This window comes from Bubalus bubalis, chromosome 23 (assembly GCF_019923935.1).
Source record: "Bubalus bubalis isolate 160015118507 breed Murrah chromosome 23, NDDB_SH_1, whole genome shotgun sequence".
NCBI classification, from domain to species: domain Eukaryota; kingdom Metazoa; phylum Chordata; class Mammalia; order Artiodactyla; family Bovidae; genus Bubalus; species Bubalus bubalis.
This window is the reverse complement of record NC_059179.1, coordinates 25111101-25132443: the sequence shown is the minus strand read 5'-3', so window position 1 is coordinate 25132443 and position 21343 is coordinate 25111101. Positions and strand designations below refer to the sequence as shown.

The 21343-nt window shown below is 41.8% G+C and overlaps 1 protein-coding gene across 1 annotated transcript in view; it reads right to left on the bottom strand.

Moving 5' to 3' along the window:
- The window catches only part of CFAP58 (cilia and flagella associated protein 58), a 106645-nt gene extending 86577 nt beyond the window's left edge, over positions 1–20068 (bottom strand). The window contains exons 1-6 of the mRNA XM_006050100.4: positions 19939–20068; positions 10759–11040; positions 8598–8746; positions 5282–5438; positions 4191–4385; positions 2035–2172 (exon numbers count right to left, since the gene is read on the bottom strand). Coding sequence (XP_006050162.1) covers positions 2035–2172; positions 4191–4385; positions 5282–5438; positions 8598–8746; positions 10759–11040; positions 19939–19947 — 930 coding nt within the window. The 5' untranslated portion in view covers positions 19948–20068. The remainder of the gene's footprint in view (positions 1–2034; positions 2173–4190; positions 4386–5281; positions 5439–8597; positions 8747–10758; positions 11041–19938) is intronic.
- Between the last annotated feature and the right edge of the window lie 1275 nt (positions 20069–21343).

Below are 21343 nucleotides of genomic sequence, written 5' to 3'. Positions count from 1 at the left end.
TCTTCAAGAAAATTAGAGATACCAAGGGAATATTTCATGCAAAGATGGACACAATAAAGGCCATATGGTATGGACCTCACATAAGCAGAAGATATTAAGAAGAGGTGGCAAGAATACACAGAAGAACTACACAAAATACATCTTCACGACCCAGATAATCACAATGGTATGATCACTCACCTAGAACCAGATAGCCTAGAGTATGAAGTCAAGTGGGCCTTAGGAAGCGTCACTACGAACAAAGCTAGTGGAGACAATGGAATTCCAGTTGAGCTATTTCAAATCCTAAAAGATGATGCTGTGAAAGTACTACACTCAATATGCCAGCAAATTTGGAAAACTCAGCAGTGGCCACAGGACTGGAAAAGGTCAGTTTTCATTTCAATCCCAAAGAAAAGCAATGCCAAAGAATGCTCAAACTACTGCACAATTGCACTCATCTCACATGCTAGTAAAGTAATGCTCAAAATCCTTCAAGCTAGGCTTCAACAGTATGTGAATTGAGAACTTCCAAATGTACAAGCTGGATTTAGAAAAGGCAGAGGAACCAGAGATCAAATTGTCAACATCTGTTGGATCATAAAAAAAACAAGAGAATTCCAGAAAAACATCTACTTCTGCAGAGTACATTAGTCTATGACTGTGCATATGGACAGAAGGACAGGGTGGCATTCATGAGCAAGTCTACATGATATCAAAAGGTATCAAAATGACAATTCTAGCAAAGCAAAGCACCAGATTTTTGTCTCTGGACTTCAAGTTTTATGAATTTTTTTAAAAATTTGCCATTCTTAGAAACTAGTTGCTTTTCTGCAAATAAAGAGTGGCAATTATCCTCAGTTTTGATAATGAAGAGACTGAACTTAGCTGGGCACGTTATGCTCAGAGCACTGCTAGAAACAGAATCCCAGAGGTTTAGGATCTGATAACAAAATACTCCATCTTTCAAGGTGCCCCATGCACGTTACCAAAGGAGAGAATTATTGACTTAAGTATTTTTACATTAATTTCACCTTAGGGGCTAATACATTATTTTGCCTTCAGTAGTCATTTCATTTCTGCTTTAACTTGGAGCATTCTCATAAAGAACAGTGAGTCAAGCCTTTCTGGACTGCTTAAATGTTCCTCAGTCTCAGATCCTGTGGGGTCCAAATTAGTTCATCTAAGATCCCTTTCAATTAAAAAATAAAATGTTCTAATTCAGTAGTCATTAATCTAGGCCTCATAGTGATACTTCAGAAAAATTTCTAAGACTGCATGCAAAATAATATATAAGATGTACAAATATTAGTGTGTGTATGTATGTATGTGTGTATGCATGCACACACATGCTTTTATCAGATTCCCAAAAGGGGCTGTGACACAAAGACTGTTAAGATTTACTACTCGAATCAACGTATTTTTGTGATTAGTCATTGCCCAGTGTTCTAACAATACTAGAATAAGGTTTATGGATTTTTCAGAACTGCTGATAAACATAAAGCCACTCTGCTAGGCAGACAATATGTATCCAAGTATAAAACGGTTATCCAAACTTAATTTGCAAGCACTCTTCAGTGAAGGGAGACCATTCTTGAAATTTACACTGGACAGAAGTGAAAACCATGATTCTGCAGTCCTAAAAGTAGACACCAAACAGTACCAGTCCACCCCCCACCCTCCCCTTCCATACAAGCAGTGAAATATAATCTGACTTCTTTGTCACTCACATGTGTAAATGGTTTCTAGCTCTGGGCTGCTGGTAACTTGCAAGGCTGAACTACAGAGATGAACATCTGAGCTCGCTTTGGAAAATATCTGCATAATCATATGACCAAGAATCAGCTTTGCAATGTTGTAAGAATGGACGCTATTATATTAAACTGCTTCTGGGCATCAAGCAATCACTGTAGGTTTACACCTGCCTCTGATGGACCAAGGCTAATGCAGGTTATGCAGCCAAGGGCTCCCAACAGCATGGATCAACCTGTATTTACACTACTAGGGAATGAAAAAGGGCGCGCCAAAGGAACAGATATGTCACTCCGTGTTTACTTTGAGCTCCAACGCCTTCTGCTGGTTTTCTTGGGATAGCTGCTCACAAACCAAACTGTGCTGTTCGTTCTCTTGCTGAAGTTTAGCATTTCTCATCTGAAACTGCTCCAGCTCCTTTGCGGCTCTCTCGTTGAGTATCTGAAAGATGCAGAACAAGCTGGTTAATGCTTTTACAGGAGCTGCATACCCACACAGGAGACCAGGCAGACTTCCTGGGACAGGCAAGGCAACCACCCATTTTTTCATCTTTGCAGAAATGGTTCTTGCTCCCCAGTGAAAGCACAAATGCACTCAAATATGATGACTGTTAAATGGCTGAGGGAAATGATGCCTTCTAATGAATAACACAGAGAGCACAATTTTTTTTTCTGGGAGCCTTGGGAAGCCTTGTTCACAGGTGGTGGATAAATATTTTAATGCCTGTTTGCCATTTGGCAGGCTTCGCATACACAACAATCGCTATAATCATTGCAAATGAGCTAGAGATTCAAGCAGGCTTTATCGGCTATGGGGCTCAGAAGCTACATCTTCAGAAGCAAATCCTGCATTAACATGCCTATACTTTCGTGAACAGAACCTTTCACTAAACACCAACATAAGAGACAATTCTCCTTAATCTAACTTAAGTCAAAACTGTAGAACAGTAGTGGAATGATTTATAACTGCCTGACTTCAGAGTCAGTTTGATTTTCCTCTTCCTTACTTTGACTATCCTAAGAAGATATGGTTTCACAAATACATATTTATAAACACACATATTTTGGGAGGTCATTTCTATTGGGAAAATACTGGGGAGATGAAGGGATATCAAAAAGGTTAAAGCGGGGTGGGGGGGGGAAGGGGGAGAAGATAGTTTAGAAAACACTTATTCCAATAACTTCCATTCAAGCAAAAGTTAAACACAGAAAAAATCCATCCAACTTCCCATCAATAAGGACTAAATAAGCTTTTCCATGGGTTCTGACTATTGTTTTACGATGACCAAAAACCTCTCAAAGAAAGGTTTTCATGCTCAAAAAAAGCCTCATATTTTTCTCATGTATATTGCACATCATATATTATCTACTTGATTTCTGGCTTTATGTAAAATTAATAAAGCAACTGACAAATGAATGTGCTCTAATATCTAGTTTTTTAAGTAGAAAAATGCTGGATGGCTTGAAAAATAGTTTGGAAACTTCTGAAAAGGACATACTTTGAAAAAATGACTTTTTTAAATTACATGAATTGATTCTTTAAGAAATTAGAAAAGACAGATTAGTATTTGTGTTACCTTAAACAGTTACTAGAGAGGAAATGTTAGAAAAGTATGATATTTAGAACTCATAAAGACTGTGTGTGGTTTTCCAAACTCGAAACTTCAAAATAACCATGTTAAAAATAAATCATGTTATATTTACAGGCTGGAATGCTCTGTCCAATAGAACTTTGTGCAATGAACTAAATGTTCTCTGTTCTCGTATCTACTAGTCCCATGTGGCTATGAGCACTTGAAATGGTGCTGCGACTGAGGAACCGAATTTTTTATTTGATTTGATTTTAAATAATTTACATGTAAATAGCCGTATGTGGTTAGCTACCACATTAGACAGTGTGGTTCTATAACTGGCAATAACATAAATAAATCTCAAACACAATATGAGGAGAAAGACATTAGACACCAAAGAGTACTTCCTGTATGATTTCCTTTCTGTAGAGTACAGAAGCAGGCAGCACTAATGTCTGCTCAGAACTCGGAAGAGAGCTGACCTTTGTGGGAGGGGGTGACTGGGAGGGGGCGCAAAAAGAGGAGGCTCTTGCAGTGCTGTTTCTCCAAGGCTGGATACAGGTGACCAAGATGTGTTCAAGGGCAGAAAATTCATCAAGCTGTACACCTGTGACTTATACACTTTTCTTTGTGTTATGTTATATATCAGTAAAATGGTAAAAAGAGATTAACCTGTTGGAGTGGCGGGGGGGGGTGGGGTGGGGGAGGAGAGGGCATAGGACAGGGGAGGACATCTCTACCATCAGAGTCATTCAAAGACCAAACACAGCGCTACGTGCTGTGTTACCAACATCCATCAACATCCACAGTGAAGGGATTTGCTGCTTTCCAGAGGAAATTCAAGAATCACCTTTGGCCAGGCCCCACGGCGCAGCCCTGCCCAGCCCACCTTCTGCTCTTTCAGCTGCTGCTCCAGCCTCTGAAGCTCCTCCTTGCTCTTCTGCACGTACTGCTGCAGCGCCCTGATTTCCGTCTGCCTGCTGTCCATGTCCATCTGAATCTGCCTGAGCTCCTTCTCTAGTTTTTCTTTCTTCCGGGTCTCCCGTGAAGCTTCATTCTGATGTTGCTGGATTTCTTGTTGGAACTATGGGCATAGAAAGGACAGGCGGGGAAGAGATGAACCCCTCTCTAGGACGAGTGTCAACAAGCTGAGCTTCTCCCTCTCTCGGATATTTTCAGGGCAGTGATATTTTAGTAGTATTTCTCCTGTAGGAGAGTCATCTTTGAACCCCACTGTTCAAACTTTTCAAGAATATTCTGTATTGTTTTTCAGAGCCTCGGCACCAAATGTATACCCTGATGGTGGGAACAAATCCACAAAGAAAGGTATAAAGTCCAGTTAAATATGGAAGTCCAGAGTTCTAGGGAGGTCAAACATGGAAAGAATTCATCCAACTCTCCATCGATAAAAACAAAGTAAAATGTAGCCAGCTACCCTAAATATGAAAATGTGTTCTCCATGAGTCCTGGATATTGCTAAACACAGTACCGTATAGTTTTATCATGATGGCCAAGTTCTGTGAAAAGTCATTATTTTATCTCAGGCTCGAAGGAGTCTCCTGTTATTCTCCTGAAGCTTGCATTTGTGTACTATCTATTTGACCCCTGGCTTTCTAGCAAAGTGTATGGAAGGATTCATAGATGGCTTCCTCACAAAGGAGAAAGCCCGGGGGAACTGCTTCCACCATCCCCAGAGGCAGGGCATCCTGGCTGTCACAGGGGACACGGTCTTGGGCCAGAAACGTAAGCAGTGCCTGTCTTGGTGACTTCTCAGGCAAAGGCTATTGAGAAGAATGACTCAAGTAAAACTGCTCTTGCAAAAACCAACCACAGAAACAAGCAGAACCATGGATGCTTCATCTGGGGAACAGGGGGGTAAATCAGAGAGAGGAACAAGACGGGAAGGGAGACTGGAGAAGGACAAAAGCTCCTTCTGGAAGGTGATGTTTCTTCATCTTTCTCTCCGTGTTCAGAACAGACCTGGATGATGGCCTGCTCTGCCTCTTCCCTGGACCGCTCCATTTCTTGCTGCTGTTCAATGGTCTGAGCTAAGCACTCTCGCAATTTCACCACTTCTGACAACAGCTGGTCTCGCTCCTTTGTCACTTCTTCTTTGAACTTCAGCAAATCCCGGATACTACGAAAGAAGAACATGGGAGTCAGACTTAGCAGCCACAGCCATCTGCTCAGAGATCCTGTTTATCATCCTCTGAACTCATTTTCAGGGGAAAGACTTTCGGTCAAGGATCAACACTGTTCAAGTGTGAAAGAGAGATCTTTATCTCTGACACAGGAGCTATTTGTGAGTTGTTAACTGGAAAAAGAAGACGTTCCAGTAATAATACGCATAATATGATCCCTTTTCTTGTTTTTAGGCAATTACAGTCCATGTGTGTGTGCTATAGGCATTTTTATATCAAGATTAGGTACCAAACTGATAACCAGTTATCTCTGAGGAATGAAGTTTAAAGTGGAAGAGTTGACAGGCTGATTTTTACCTCTGACTTCCCATATTCCTGTTGTATTTGAATTTGTTACGATAAAACTATAGTTAACAAGAGCTATTGTTAGCTCTTGTAATTAACCCTAAGGAGATGTCAATTTAGGAAATTATTTGCTTAATACATTCACTGGAGAGCTATAACCACAGCTATAAAGTCTAAAATGAAGCAAAAGCTTAAGCAAACAATACACAGTCAGTTTTTTATTCATTCATTCATTCACTCTCCCAAAGGGACATACCGCATAAAATGTTCCCAAGAACAAAATTTGGAAAATTATTAGTGATGCCAGTTTTGGGAGGGTGAACGCATGCCTGCTAGGTCACTTGAGTTGTATCCGACTCTGTGCAACGCCATGGACTGCAGTCTGCCAGGCTCCTCTTCTGTCCATGGGATTCTCCAGGTAAGAATACTGGAGTGGGCTGCCATGCCCTCCTCCAGGGGATCTTCCCAACCCAGAGATTGAACCAGCGTCTCTTATGTCTCCTGCACTGGCAGGCAGGTTCTTTACCACCTGGGAAGCCTTTTAGGAGGGTATGCAGTAATGTTTATTGATATAAATTGTAAACCAGTTACCTCAGCATTTCAAAAACAATTGCATATGGTTTGGCATGACGTTCTTCAGAATTAGCATTTTGAAAGTAGAAAATCTGTCTGATAAGACCACTACAGCAGAATTCATCTAGAACAAGGCAGCTACTTTAGAGCTAAGGAACCAGAGAACTTGCATTTAAGATGCTTGTAGCTGACAGTCATCAAATGACTATTGGAACACAGTGATTGGATACATGTACTGACCATCCTTTGATATGATTGTTTAATAAGGAACCCTCAAAATTGCAAACTCTTCTCCAAAAAGACGACCTGTAATTCTAAGGTTACTGCAAAGATAGACCGCTACATCTAAGTACACTGTGGAAGATAAAATGCAAGCTGGGTTCCTTCATCAGCTCTCCTACTCATCATGTTCTAATTTTCATTAAAATTCCTCCTAACGAAATCAGCTGCCTCATGTTGCTCTTCAATAGCTACTCTGATTGTATGTGACTTCTTTAACAAGAAAACAGAGTCATTATGAACACATCTTCTGTTTATTTTTCCTATTCCCTCCCGCATTTAGAACTATCTATCAACATTGGATAAATGTATCTAGAAAGCATAGGAAACCTAAACAGCAGGTAAACATTGTCGAGGATGCCTAAGGAAGTGCATGCTCATTCCTGGTTCATTAATTAATGCAAGGTTTTGCATGCCCTGCAGAGTGCTAGGTTCATAGAGGAAAGGTCAAGATAGCTTTCTCCCTTCAAGGAGTTTATAGCTTAATGGGCAGAGAAGTGCAAATCATTTAAGTACAACATGATAAGTGCCATCTTTGAGGGAAACATTGGGTCCTATGACAGGGTTCCCACCTGGCTCAGGTGGTAAAGAATCCGCCTGCCAATGCAGGAGCCACAGGAGACATGGGTTCAATTCCTGGATCGGGAAGATCCCCTGGAGGAGGAAATGGCAGCCCACTCTAGTATTCTTGCCAGGATAAACCCATGGACAGAGGAGTCTGACAGGCTACAGTCCATGGGGTCACAAAGAGTCAGACAGAGCTGAGCACACAAGCATGAATTATTGGGTCCTATGGAAAACAGGGAACACAATGACTCCTCTGCCTGGTCATTAGGTCTGGGGCTAGGGACAAGGCTGGAATAGAGAAGCTGATGGTGATAGAGTTAAGATGGTGTTTTAGATGAGTCTTGAAGGATGAATAGTTGTTTACTGCGTGGAGAAGGGAAGAAAAGAGATCCGTGGCATTGAGAACAGTATGGCCAAATGCACAGAGACGTGGGCAAGCATGATGCTGCTGGACATGAGTCTAGCAAGTCTGACTGGGGCAGATCTACAAAGGGCTTTGTATGTTCAAGACTTTGGTCTTTATCCTTTGGAAATGGGTAGTTGTCGAGGGTGCAACGTGTTGGCAATGGAAGCATGCAGTAGTACATGTTTGAGGAGCATAAGGCTAGTATGGAAGATGGTAAAGAGGGGAGATGTCTCCTTGAAGGCAGAGAGAACAGTTAGGAGTCTGCTGCCAAATCCTGCAGAGAATGGGGGACCCAGTGGTGATGGGGAGGAGGGGAAGAATGAAGTGATGCTTAGAAGACTGAGTCAACAAGACAAAACTTTAAGGGATGGAGGGGTAACAGGTGTGAAGAGCAAACTATTTTCTGGCCTAGAACCTGAGAAAGTAGGAAGGATGGTGTTACAGCTAGTCATGGGTCAAAGGACGTTTGGGAGGCACTGGAAATCTGAGTAGAAAGTCAGCCATTTCCATTCCATACAAGTTTCATAGAAATAAACTTAAAATCTTTACTCATTTTCAAACTGTATCACTGACTTTATAGAGCCAGAAGTTTGATATAACCACAAATTAGTCCTGAGGGGACTTCCCCGGTGGTCCAGTGGCTAAGACTCTGCACTCCCAATGCAGGGAGTCCAGGTTTGATCCCTGGTCAGCAAACCAGTTCCCACATGCCACAGCTAAAGAGTTCACATGTTGCAACTAAGACCCAGAGCAGACAAATAAATAAATAAATGTTTAAAAAAAGAATACCTTTATGTAAAAAAGAAAAAAATGAATTTCTTGGGTGTGGAAAAAGGGAATATTAAAAAGAAAAAAAAAAAAACAGTAATAGACAAGAAACTATCTCTGGGAACCCAACAAGGGAGTGTCTTATATTCACAAAGAACCAGCAAGCCCCAGGCTGTCTGTTGAAGAAGGAGGCCTCCGCAAAAGTAAAATGACCTACTTGCTATCTTGGTCCATGGACAGTCCAGATCCTTGCTCAACTAGTTTGGTTAGGTTCACTATTTCCTCTTTCAGGGCAAGAATCGTCTCCTTTGCCTTCTGCTCTTTATCATAGGCTGAATCCACCATCTTCCAGGCCTTTTCAATTTCCTAGATGAGCCGTGGGATATCAGTGAGAAAAACCAAACTAGGTTCCAGATGCAACATAAATTGAATAAATAGAATAATAAAACAAGTACAATATAGAAGTTATTTATAGGGACAGAAGATTATACCTTATACACTATGTATTAAATGTATATTGACTTACTGCATTGTTTGGCATGAGTTAGTCGATACTGAAGAGCTGTTTTAAAGATGGAAACTGGCAAAGGGTATTTCTTCTTGTGTAGGTGAATGTAGTTACAGGGTTCACATACTGCAAGAGTTGCTAGAACTAGTGGGATTATTTCTAATAAAGATGTTAAGATATGTTCACAAAACCTAAAATGAAAGTTTATGTGCTTTCCAAGTCCAGATATTTTATAGAAAAAAAAAGGAAAAAAGGAATGGTCTTGGACCCAAGTCCTAAATGTGAAGCTCTTCATAGATTCCATACTAAAAATATGTTTTGCTCTCAGGCCCTAAGTGAGCTCCTGGATGGCAATGTGAACTTTAGCACCATCCATGGAAACGAGGCCTTGACTGTCACCTAATTGTACACAACAGCCTTGATAATTCCCATTTCCAGAAACCCAAGCTTAGCCTTCTCATCGAATGCTTATAGGGGAAAAGCAATACTATTCTGAATGCAATGTGGAATACTAACAGAAATACTTAAAAGAGAATCACAGGCTTTAGAGTACATGGATGAAGGACAGTAAATGTTGCAACAGACTTGAGTTTTGCCCTGCCACTTAATTTTCTTGCAAAATTTCATCAAGTGGAATGTGAGCCCTTTTACACAAATAAGAATCTATATGTTTAAGGTGAAAATATTTTACTTTCATGTGACAAGGAATAAAATGAGTGGAAGAAAGTATTTAATTAAATAAATTCGTCCCATTACATTAGAAAGAGATGATTCTTCGGTAACTGCAGCACATAATTTAGTGATTCAAAACAAAATGTCAGTTCATGGGATAGTTTTTTCTGTAGCAACCATATGTACTATTTTCAGCAAAACAAAAGAAAGATATTTAAATGAAAATATGATTATACGAAGTTCTTGTCTGAAGCAATATCACCAATTATATTTTAGTCAATTCATGACTTTAATTTTCAGTTTTTTAATTTACAATAAAAAGTGGGAGGGAGTTCTCATCATAAAATGATTTAAAGCCTTCTTATATTGGTATTCCTGCAAAGATTAGAAGAAAATAACAATAGAGAGAGAAGGACACTGAAAAAATTGGGGTATGTTTAACTGTATGATATCAAGGGAATTATCTAAACATTTTGTGATTATTTTTCAGCACTAGGGTTTCAATTATAAAATATCTTAACCTCTTATCACCCTACAATCCACAAGGAACGTTTGTGTTTCACCTTCAAAACAATGTAACATACTTGAGGATGAAAAAATAAAGTGTAAAATAAAGCCATACTTCCTCAATAACCACTCCTCCAGACTGAATCCCTATTCTCCCATTATGAGAAACTGGGACAATCATTGCAGAAGCAAAAGGGTGATAAGAGAAAAGATCATAAAAACTACCATCTGGAAATTCTCAAGGTAACCTCTCCCAAAATATTGGAAAAAATAGGAATATGAAAATATCTTTAACAAGCAATCACCATAAGGTATTTAAATACTTATCTTTCTTCAAACAAGAGATACTGAGATTCCTAATATTGTACTTACTTATGGCCAAATGTTTTTGCTAACCCAGTATTTCCTAGAACCAAGTCAGTAAGGTTCTACATTATTTTCTACATAGTGAAATTCACTCAAGCAAATTATTTTCTTTGAAAATGAAAATTTTCATTATTTTTCATAAAATTTCATAAGATTTTCAAAATTTCCATTATTCCCTAGGCTTAATGAATACATAAATCATGTAAATTTTTACTTAATAACTCTTTTACTACCAGAGCTGCCAACATAATGAAAGGATGGTGTTTTAAAGATGGGATGCATTTATGGCAGCTCGCCGTGGTTCCTTTTCTAGAAGATGACTGACCTTCTTCAGGGATGCGATGGTGGTCTGATCATCCTGAGAGAGCTTCAGGGCAGTGGCGACCTTTGCGGAATTAACCACGATCTCCGCGTTCAGCTCTCTGCACTTGGCCATCAGACGCTTTTCATTGTCATAAGACTTTTTCATGACAGCATGAAGCTTCTCATATTCAACCCTAAATTTCTCCAAACTTCTGTCCCCTGAAAGTTCATTGAGAACCTCCTGAAAATCCCTTTCGATTTCTTCATATGCAGTTTCCTCCAGCACTAGCTTTTCAGTCTTTTCCTGTTCAAAAAGTCAAAGATAAGAATGACGATTGCAGTATTTACCTCATCACTATTCAGGAATGACTGTTACTATCCGTGAATAAGACCTTTGTACAAGCAAAATAAAAGCTACTGATAAGCAGGTGATTTATATGAAGGTCTGCATATACGTGGGCTTCTCTGGTGGCTCAGTGGTAAAGAATCCACCCGCCAATGTAGGAAACTCAGGAGACGCTGGTTTGTTCCCTGGGTCAGGAAGATATCTTGGCGGAGGACATGGAAACCCACTCCAGTATTCTTGCCTGGAGAATCCCATGGATGGAGGAGCCTGGCAGGCTACAGTCCATAGGGTCGCAAAGAGTTAGACACGACCGAATGAGCATAAGCATTCTGCATATATGTATACATAAGCATAAGGATAATCATATTTCCTAATATTTCCTCTCACATAGTGCTAAGGATTAGATGGGCTAATTCATGGTAAATACTTAGCCAAGTGCCTGGCAAACAGTAGGTACTCAATAAATTTTAAGAGCTGTTATGATTATTTCAAGCCTGCTTCTTACCATCCCCAGGACCGCAGAGGGAAGCCACAGCTGAGGTCAGACATAACATAGATACCATGAAATCACACTTACAATGAAACCTGTACAGAATGTAGAGTATTCTATTTTAAAATATTCCATCATTTTTACCCCTTTAAAAATTAGCCTAGTTCATCTCCACAAGAATTTTGAAATGCCCCGTGGGCAATGGTCATGGGCTCTCTCCACATTTGCTTTCCATGATTAGCTGGGCAGCAAATTATTTAAAATAAAAGCATATAGATGTAATTTAAGCAAGTCTGACTTAGATGAGAACCTGGATTTAGTTATATAAGAATTCATATTTCCCTAGTGCTGTGGGCAGAATTGTGTACCCTAGAGAAAGGACATGAGTGAGGTGACTTAGCAGCAGCAGCAGCAGAGAAAGGTATGATGAAGTTCTAACCCCCAGTAACTGTGAATGTGACTTTATTTGGAAATAGAATCATTGCATATACAATTAAGTTGAAGTCATACTGGAGTAGGGTGGGTCCTAATACCATATGACTAGTGTCCTTCTAATAAGGGAGAAATTTTTATAATTATGTGGGGTAATAGATGTTAACTAAACTTATTGTGATAATGACTTCAAACTGTATACATAAATCAAGGGGGCTTCTCTGGTGGCACAGATGGTAAAGAATCTGTCTACAATGTGGGAAACCCAGATTCAATACCTGGGTCAGGAAGATTCCCTGGAGAAGGGAATAACAACCCACTCCGGTATTCTTGGACTTCCCTGGTAGCTCAGTGGTAAAGAATCCACCAGTAACTCAGGAGCTGCGGGAGACACAGGTTCGATCTCTGGACTGGGAAGTTCCCTTGGAGGAGGGCATGGCAACTCACTCTAGTATTGTTTCCTGGAGAATCCCATGGAGAGAAGAGCCTGGTGGGCTACAGTCCATGGGATCAAAAAGAGTCGGACACAACTGGAGCAACTTAGCACACACACACATATATCAAATCATTATGTTATACACCTAAAACGAATACAATGCTACATGTCAATCATATCTCAGTAAAAAAGGCAGGGAGGTATTTGGACACAGATACACACACACACACAAGAACCCATGCGACAGGTGGAGGCAGAGATTAAACTGATACAACTGCACACCAAGGAAAACTCAGGATGGCTGGCTACCACCAAAAGCTAGGAAAAGGCAAGGAAGTATTTTATTCATAGTCTCAGAGGGAGCATGGCTCTGCAGACATCTTGATTTCAGACTTCTTAGTCTCCAGAACTGTGAAATAATAAATTTCTGCTGTAAGCTACCCAGTTTGTGGTACTATGTTACAGATGCCCTAGCCAACGAATACACCTGTTTATTACTACAAAGGGCAAGACAGTAAAGTGAAAGTGAAGTTGCTCAGTCGTGTCCGACTCTTTGCGACCCCGTGGACTGTAGCCTACCAGGCTTCTCCATCCATGGGATTCTCCAGGCAAGAATACTGGAGTGGGTTACCATTTCCTTCTCCAGGGGATCTTCCTGACCCAGGGATCGAACCAGGGTCTCCCGCATTGGAGGCAGACGCTTTAACCTCTGAGCCACCAGGGAAGCCCTACAAACAGCATAATAATAATAATAAAGAATAAGTATGGTTAATATATTTATTCAGAAAATATTGATTGAATATCTTCAGTATATAAGTTGGAATGAAGAGGCTGGAGGAGATACCAAAGTAAGGAATAAACAGCCTTCCCATAGGAAATGTGTACATTAAGAGCTGATGCAGTATGTATGCAGAAAATAGAAGCATGGAGTTTGATACCTGCCATAAAATAGATTCAAAATTCTATGAGGACCTATAGGAAGATGGAATTACTTCCAGCAGCAAGAATTAAAGCCAATTTCATAAAGGAAGTGGCATTTGAGCAGGCATAAAAGGGAGATTGGAGTTTTCACAGGTAGAGGTGAAGAGAAAGGGCATTCCTGGCCCATGGCAAAACTTGATCAAAGACTCAGGGCCAAGCAGGTATCCGTGATTTGAAATTGGTTAAGAAGTTCAAATTAGCTAAAGAAGTATGATGTGGAGAGGGACGGAGACTAGACAGGGAGTTAGGGACAGACTGGACACCTTGAATAGCATTCTGAGGAATATAGAGCAAATTATTCTGGAAGCCAGGTAACCACTTAACCTTTTGAGCAAAGAACTGATAAGTTTTGAAAGGTCTTATTTATGTTTGTAACATTATGCTTTGATATCTCCACTAAAACAGGCTTTAAAATCAAAACTATTGCTAACACTGTTGATGGGAATGTAAATTGCTACAGTCACTATGGAGAACAGCATGGGGGCTTCTTAAAAAAACTACAAATAGAGCTACCATATGACTCAGCAATCCTACTCCTGGGCATATATCTGGAAAAAACCATAATTCATTCAAATAGATACATGCATCCCAATGTTCATTGCAGCACTGTTAACAATAGCCAGGACATGGAAGCAACCTAGATGTCCATCAACAGAGAAATGGATGAAGAAGATGTGGTACAAGGTGGGATGAGGGAAGGGAGACTTGGTGGGAAGGGAGACTCAAGAGGGAGGGGATATATGTATACATACATACAGCTATTTCACTTTGTTGTACAGCAGAAACTAACACTGCAAAGCAATTAAACTCCAATACTAAAAATTCTAAAAACAGGTGGTACATATATACAATGGAATATGACTCATATTACTTAGCCATAAATAGAAATGAAATAATGCCATTTGCAGCAACATGGATGTACCTAGAGACTGTTGTACTGAGTGAAGTAAGTCAGACAGAGAAAGACAAATATCATATGTTATCTCTTATATATGGAATCTAAAAAAAAGGTACAAATGAACCCATTTATAAAACAGAAATAGAATCACAGATGTTGAAAACAAACTTACGGTTATTGGGGGGAATAGATGCAGGGGAGGGATAAATTGGGGGATTAGGATCAACATATACATACTACCATATATAAAATAGATAACTAATAGCCTCTATTGTACAGCACAGGGAACTGTACTCAATACACAATGTAATGACCTACATGGGAAAAGAATCTTAAAAACAGTGGTTACATGTATCTGTATACCTGATTCACTCTGCTGTACACCCAAAAATAGCACAACATTGTAAATCAACTATATTCCAATAATTTTTTTAAGAAAAACCTCTATTGCTTGTCAAAGAAATTAACTGACACAATCTCTAATCCCAATAATAAAGTACAATTCAGATTCACCCTGCAGACTTTGGGTAAGTTGTCTAGTTTACCTTCTGCCCTGACAAACCCGTCTTTTCCAACATAGAGAAAGTCGACATGCTACTGGTCTTCAAAAACACCTGTACTGTTGATCACACTTCTAAATATGATACGCAAGCAAAACAGAGTCTATATCTTAAGCCAGATATGGAGTCACAAGCATGTTTATAGAACACTTTGTATAACGTTAGTATTAATACTAACATTAAACTCAACAGAGGTTTTCTTCCTGACTAAAAAGCAGATTATTGCAAAGATCACAATTCAGCAATTCCACAAAGAAGAAAAACTCATATTAAGGAATGGTGCTGCTGCTGCTGCTAAGTCGCTTCAGTTGTGTCTGACTCTGTGCGACCCCATAGACGGCAGCCCACCAGGCTCCTCCATCCCTGGGATTCTCCAGGCAAGAATACTGGAGTGAGTTGCCATTTCTTTCTCCAATGCATGCACGCATGGTAAATCACTTCAGCCGTGTCCGACTCCGTGTGACCCTATGGACAGCAGCCCACCATGTTCTTGGTTCCCTCCCTGTAAATGGTATTTACCAGTCATGGAACAACAGACTGGTTCCAAATTGGGAAAGAAATACGTCAAGGCTGTATATTGTCACCCTGCTTATTTAACTTAAATGCAGAGTACCTCATGCAAAATTCTGGACTGGATGAAGCACAAGCTGGAATCAAGATTGCCAGGAGAAATATCAATAACCTCAGATATCAAGATGACACACCACCCTTATGGCAGAAAGTAAAGATGAACTAAAGAGCCTCTTGATGAAGGTTAAAGAGGAGAGTGAAAAAGCTGGCTTAAAACTCAACATTTAAAAGACAAAGATCATGGATGGCATCTGGTCCCATCACTTCATGGGAAATAGATGGAAAAACAATGGAAACAGTGACAGACTTTATTGTTTTGAGCTCCAAAAATCACTGCAGATGGTGACTGCAGCCATGAAATTAAAAGACACTTGCTCCTTGGAAGAAAAGCTATGACCAACCTAGACAGCATATTAAAAACAGAGACAATATTTTGCCAGCAAAGGTCCATCTAGTCAAAGCTATGGTTTTTCCAGTAGTCATGTACAGATGTGAGAGTTAGACTATAAAGAAAGCTGAGCACCAAAGAATTGATGCTTTCAAACTGTGCTGTTGGAGAAGACTCTTGAGAGTCCCTTGGACTGCAAGGAGATCCAACCAGTCAGTCCTAAAGGAAATCAATCTTGAATATTCATTGGAAGGACTGATGTTGAAGCTGAAACTCCAATACTTTGGCCACCTGATGCGAAGAACTGACTCACTGGAAAAGACCCTGATGCTGGGAAAGATTGAAGGCAGGAGGAGAAGGGGATGACAGAGGATGAGATGGTTGGATGGCATCACCAACTCGATAGACATGAGTTTGAGCAAGCTCCGGGAGTTGGTGACAGATAGGGGAAGCCTGGCGAGCTGCAGTCCGTGGGGTCACAATGAGTCAGACACGACTGAGCAACTGAACTGAACTGAAACAAAACGGTATTAACATAACACTTGATCACTAGCCTAAAGAGTTGTTCACAAGAAAGGTTTTCCCTGTGCACCTGGCACTTAGCACAGGCATGGGAAAATATCAAAGAAAAAAAGCTGTAGAGAAACTTTTATGAACAAAAGAAATTTGTTTGTATTGTCATTTTAAAATATATTGCAATTCAAAGCAAAGCAAAAATAATCTTTTAGCTGTGACCAATAACCAGTTGGTATCTACACTGTTATGCTATGCTAAGTCACTTCAGTCATGTCCGACTCTGTGCGACCCCATAGATGGCAGCCCACCAGGCTCCCCCATCCCTGGGATTCTCCAGGCAAGAACACTGGAGTGGGTGCCATTTCCTTCTCCAATGCATGAAAGCGAAAAGTGAAAGTGAAGTCGCTCAGTCATGTCCAACTCTCAGCAACCCCATGGACTGCAGCCCACCAGGCTCCTCCATCCATGGGATTTTCCAGGCAAGAGTACTGGGGTGGGGTGCCATTGCCTTCTCCGTACACTGTTATAGCATATAATAGTATCTACTTCAGAAGCAGGATTTCAACATGAACTGATCAGAAAGGAGCTGTGATGCTCCTTCATACAACACTGATTTGGGTGTGTACTATTAGCTGAGAATAGTGGGGAAAAGGGAAAAGAAAAAGAGAGCTGCAGTGGAAAATGAGGCTGCATGGAAATGAAGACTTGTGAAAGCAAAAAGTGAAGTTGCTCAGTCGTGTCCGACTCTTTGTGACCCTGCGGACTATAGCCTACCAGGCTCCTCTGTCCATGGGATTTTCCAGGCAAGGGTACTGGAGTGGGTTGCCATTTCCTTCTCCAGGGTATGAAAGCAAATGTGAGGAAAATTTGACTGAGGTCAGATGAAAAGAAAAATAGATGAAAAAATGACAGTAGATTATGAAAGGGAAGAGACAGGAAATAATTAGTTTATAGTATTGATATCTGGGGCTTACATAGGGAAAATGAAGAAGAATGAAATAAACCAAGAGGACTAGTGGGGGTAGAAAAGGAAATAAAGGAAAAATTAAAGAACTAGAAGGAACAGGAGGAGGAAATGGGAAGAAAGAGGTATGAATGAATGTGGGTACTGAAGATAAGAAATTTGGCCTTGGATGGACAAAAAACACATGAAAAAATGCTCAACATCACTCATTATTAGAGAAATGCAAATCTAAACTACAGTGAGGTATGACCTCACATCAGTCAGAATGCTGCTAAGTCACTTCAGTCGTGTCCGACTCTGTGTGACCCCATAGATGGCAGCCCACCAGGCTCCCCCGTCCCTGGGATTCTCCAGGCAAGAACACTGGAGTGGGTTGCCATTTCCTTCTCCAATGCATGAAAGTGAAAAGTGAAAGTGAAGTCACTCAGCCATATCCGACTCTTAGCAACCCCATGGACTGCAGCCCACCAGGCTCCTCCATCCATGGGATTTCCCAGGCAAGAGTACTGGAGTGGGGTGCCATTGCCTTCTCCGTCAGTCAGAATGGCCATCATCAAAAAATCTACAAACAACAAATGCTGGAAAGGATGTGGATAAAAGGGAACCCTCTTGCACTGTTAGTAGGAATGTAAATTGATAGAGCTACTGTGGAGAACAGTATAGAAATTCCTTAAAAAACTAGGGATAAAACTACCATATTACCCAGCAATCCCATGACTGGGCATATACCCTGGAAAACCGTAACTCAAAAAGATCCATGTTCCCCTGTGTTCATTTCAGCACTATTTACAATAGCTAGGACATGGAAGCAACCTATATGTCCATCAAAAGATGAATAAAGAGGCTGTGGTACACACATACAATGGAATATTACTCAACCACAAAAAAGGAGAAAATTTGAGTCAGGTGAACTGAGGCAGATGAAGATAGAGCCTGTTATACAGAGTAAACTAAGTCAGAAAGAGAAAAACAAGTATTGTATATTAACGCATAAACATGGAATCTAGAAAAATGGTACTGATGAACCTATTTGCAGGGCAAGAATAGAGACACAGATGTAGAGAATGGACTTGTAGACATAGCAGGGGAAAAGGAGAGGGTGGGACAGATTGAGAGAGTATCAATGCCACGTATACACTACCATGTGTAAAATAGATAGCTAGTGGGAAGTTGATGTTAACACAGAGAGCTCAGCCCAGTGCTCTGTGATAATCTATAGGGGTGCGATAGGGGGTGGGAGGGGGGAGGCTCTAGACGGAGGGGATATATGTATACTTATGATTGATTCACATTGTTGTACAGCAGAAACCAACACAACACCGTAAAGCAATTATCCTCCAATTAAAAGTAAGTTTTTTTAAAAAGAAAGACATTTGGCAGGATGGATGAGAGTGATGGAGACTAGAGAGGGAAGAAGATGGAGCATAAAGAGGGATTGTATAAGGAGAGAGAGTTGTTGACCACAGGAAGATGGAATTTGCAAGGGCAGACTAGGTGTGGAGGAGATGGAATGATGAAGGGATGTGAAAGGTATAAAGGAGACCAAAGAAGGAATTAGAGCAGGGGTGTCATGGTAGTGAAAGAAGCTGGGATCAGGCCTGGCTTCGTGGGTGTGTGAACTATTCAGTTGCAGGAGCCTCCTTGCTAAGATGTGCTCCACCCTTGGTTTACTGTTCTGCTCAAACCTGTTAATTTTTTTTTTAACATGAGACTCTGCATTTTCATTTTTCCTTGAACCCCACAAACTATGTAACTGATCCTGGCTGGGACTGACCATGTGATGAGAAAGACTGGGGAGGTCTCTGATGGAGTGATGAAGGATTTGAATTAGGGCCATAATGGATGAGGACTGGGACTGGCAAGTAAGGACAGGGATCTGAGGTTGTCCAGGTTATAAATGAGGGTGCTAAGGGACAGGCCGATGGACAGGGGAGCCCGGTGTGCTGCAGTCCGCAGGGCCATAAAGAGGCCCACACGACTTAGCTGCTGAACAACAACAATGGACAGGCGAGGGGTCACTAAAGAGTTGCAGAAATAACCTCTCATCAGTGAGGCTGAAGTTGGAGTGTGTCACAAAGTCGAGGAGTGAAAGGAGGGCATAAGATACTAACACAGTGGTCAGTGACAGCACAGGGCAGTAGTGATGGGCTGAAACGAGTAATGGGTGATCAGCTGATAGGGAATCGTGGTTCGACGTGGCCAGGAAATAAGGGTGACACTGGATATTTATGAAGCCTTCTTCCAGGTTTCCCCATTCAGCAAGACATCAATATTTCTGTGTATCTGTCCTGTGGTTTCACCTTTCGACTCAAAATCTAGGAGTGGGGGCCTGTCGTGTGTGTGTGTGTGTTGGGGGGGGGGGGCGGGGGGGGGGACTTATAAAAGTCCTACCGCACTTTGCACCGTGTGAGTTTAACAAGGTGGGGGGCGGGGGTGTCCACCTAATGGAAGGAGGGGCAAGAAATAATGGACCCAGCGCCAAGGGGAACTGGAGGAGGGGGAAGTAGGGAGTGAGGTTGTGGGTGGGGATAGGATGCTGAATGTGACGCGGGATAGCAGAAGAGAGACGACGGGGAGGGGTCGAAGGAGAGGCGACAGAGAAGGGGGCGCTGACTTCTGACCTCGGCCATCCTGGCGCGCTCTGCGGGTGGCCTCAGAGGCAGCTGCGGACACCGCGGAAACTGGGCCGCAGGCTGGGAAGGGGGTCAGAAACCCGGCACTCCGCGCGTCCCCCGGTCTCCTGGCAACAGCCTCGCCCTCTGCGGGTGCTAGCGAAGGTTCGAAAGGGGTGGAGCCTCCGAGGCGGGCACCCGGGCTGTGCTCCTCAGAGTCGCGTGTGCATCCTAAATGGGGCGGGACCAGGGCAATGAGCCGCGGTGTCTCTGAGCGGCTGGGAGGAGTCCCGGGGTGTGCAGAAGTGAGCAACGCCCAAGACCAAGGAGACTCGGGTTGAAACCCGGGATTAGACCCGGGAGCCGGCAATGGAGAACCAAGGACTGACGCTTAGAAGATGAGGATCAGAGGGTTTGAATGAAGGAAAGCCCGGCAGTCTCCCTCTGCCTTCTGTCACAAAGTGACTCGGTCGCGGGAGCAGGAAATAGTCTCGGTTCGCGTCAATTCCAGCCCTTGAGAAGCAGCTACTGTGTGCAAGACATAGGGTGGAGGGGGTAGGGGGAAGAGAACTAAGGTAGAGGAAACACAGACCCTGCCCCCAAAGGATCTAGTCACTTGTGGTGAGGAAAATAGGGTGCAAAGGTTGAGGCACCCTGAAAAAATACGTGGAGCCACGTCCTGAAAATCTGCCTGGTATCTGATTTCTCTCTTCCTCCCTGCCCCTCCTCCTCCACTCCTTTAGACTTCAGGTGCAGGGTTGGAGTAATTAAACTCTTTAATTAAAGACCTCTCTCTTGTTTCCTTTTTTTTTTCATTTTCCCCACACCTCAACTTTAGCCTCCATAGGAATTCATGCTACTGTGCTTGGGTATATGGGCTTCCCCCGTGGCTCCCACCTGCAATTCAGGAGACCTAGGAAATGCTGGTTGGATCCCTGGATGGGAAAGATCCCCTGGGTAAGACCATGGCAACCCACTCCAGTATTTTTGCCTGGAGAATCCCATGGACAGAGGAGCCCAGCCGGCTACAGTCCATAGGGTCACAAAGAGTTGGGACACGACTGAAGCGACTGAGCCCGCACGCACGTGCCTGGGTATATATTTTTGAAAAAATGTATAGCATTTTCATTAGTGCATGTTTTTAATTGTAACAGTGGTATTGGACTTTAAGGATCATCCTGTTTTCTAGTTTTCACTCAGCAATCTTTTTAAGGTTCTGTCCCTGTTTTGTGGGTGCTGTAATCCCAGTTCATTGCTTCTTATTGTGGCACTGCTTTCTGTGTTGGACATCCTTACCTTTTACGTTCAGCCCCCCAGTGCTGGATACCAAGGCTGGCTCCACCTCTCCAATATCATAAACAGTGCAGCTATGGTCCTCCTTGTCAGTGGTCTTTTATGGACCTATGAACAAACT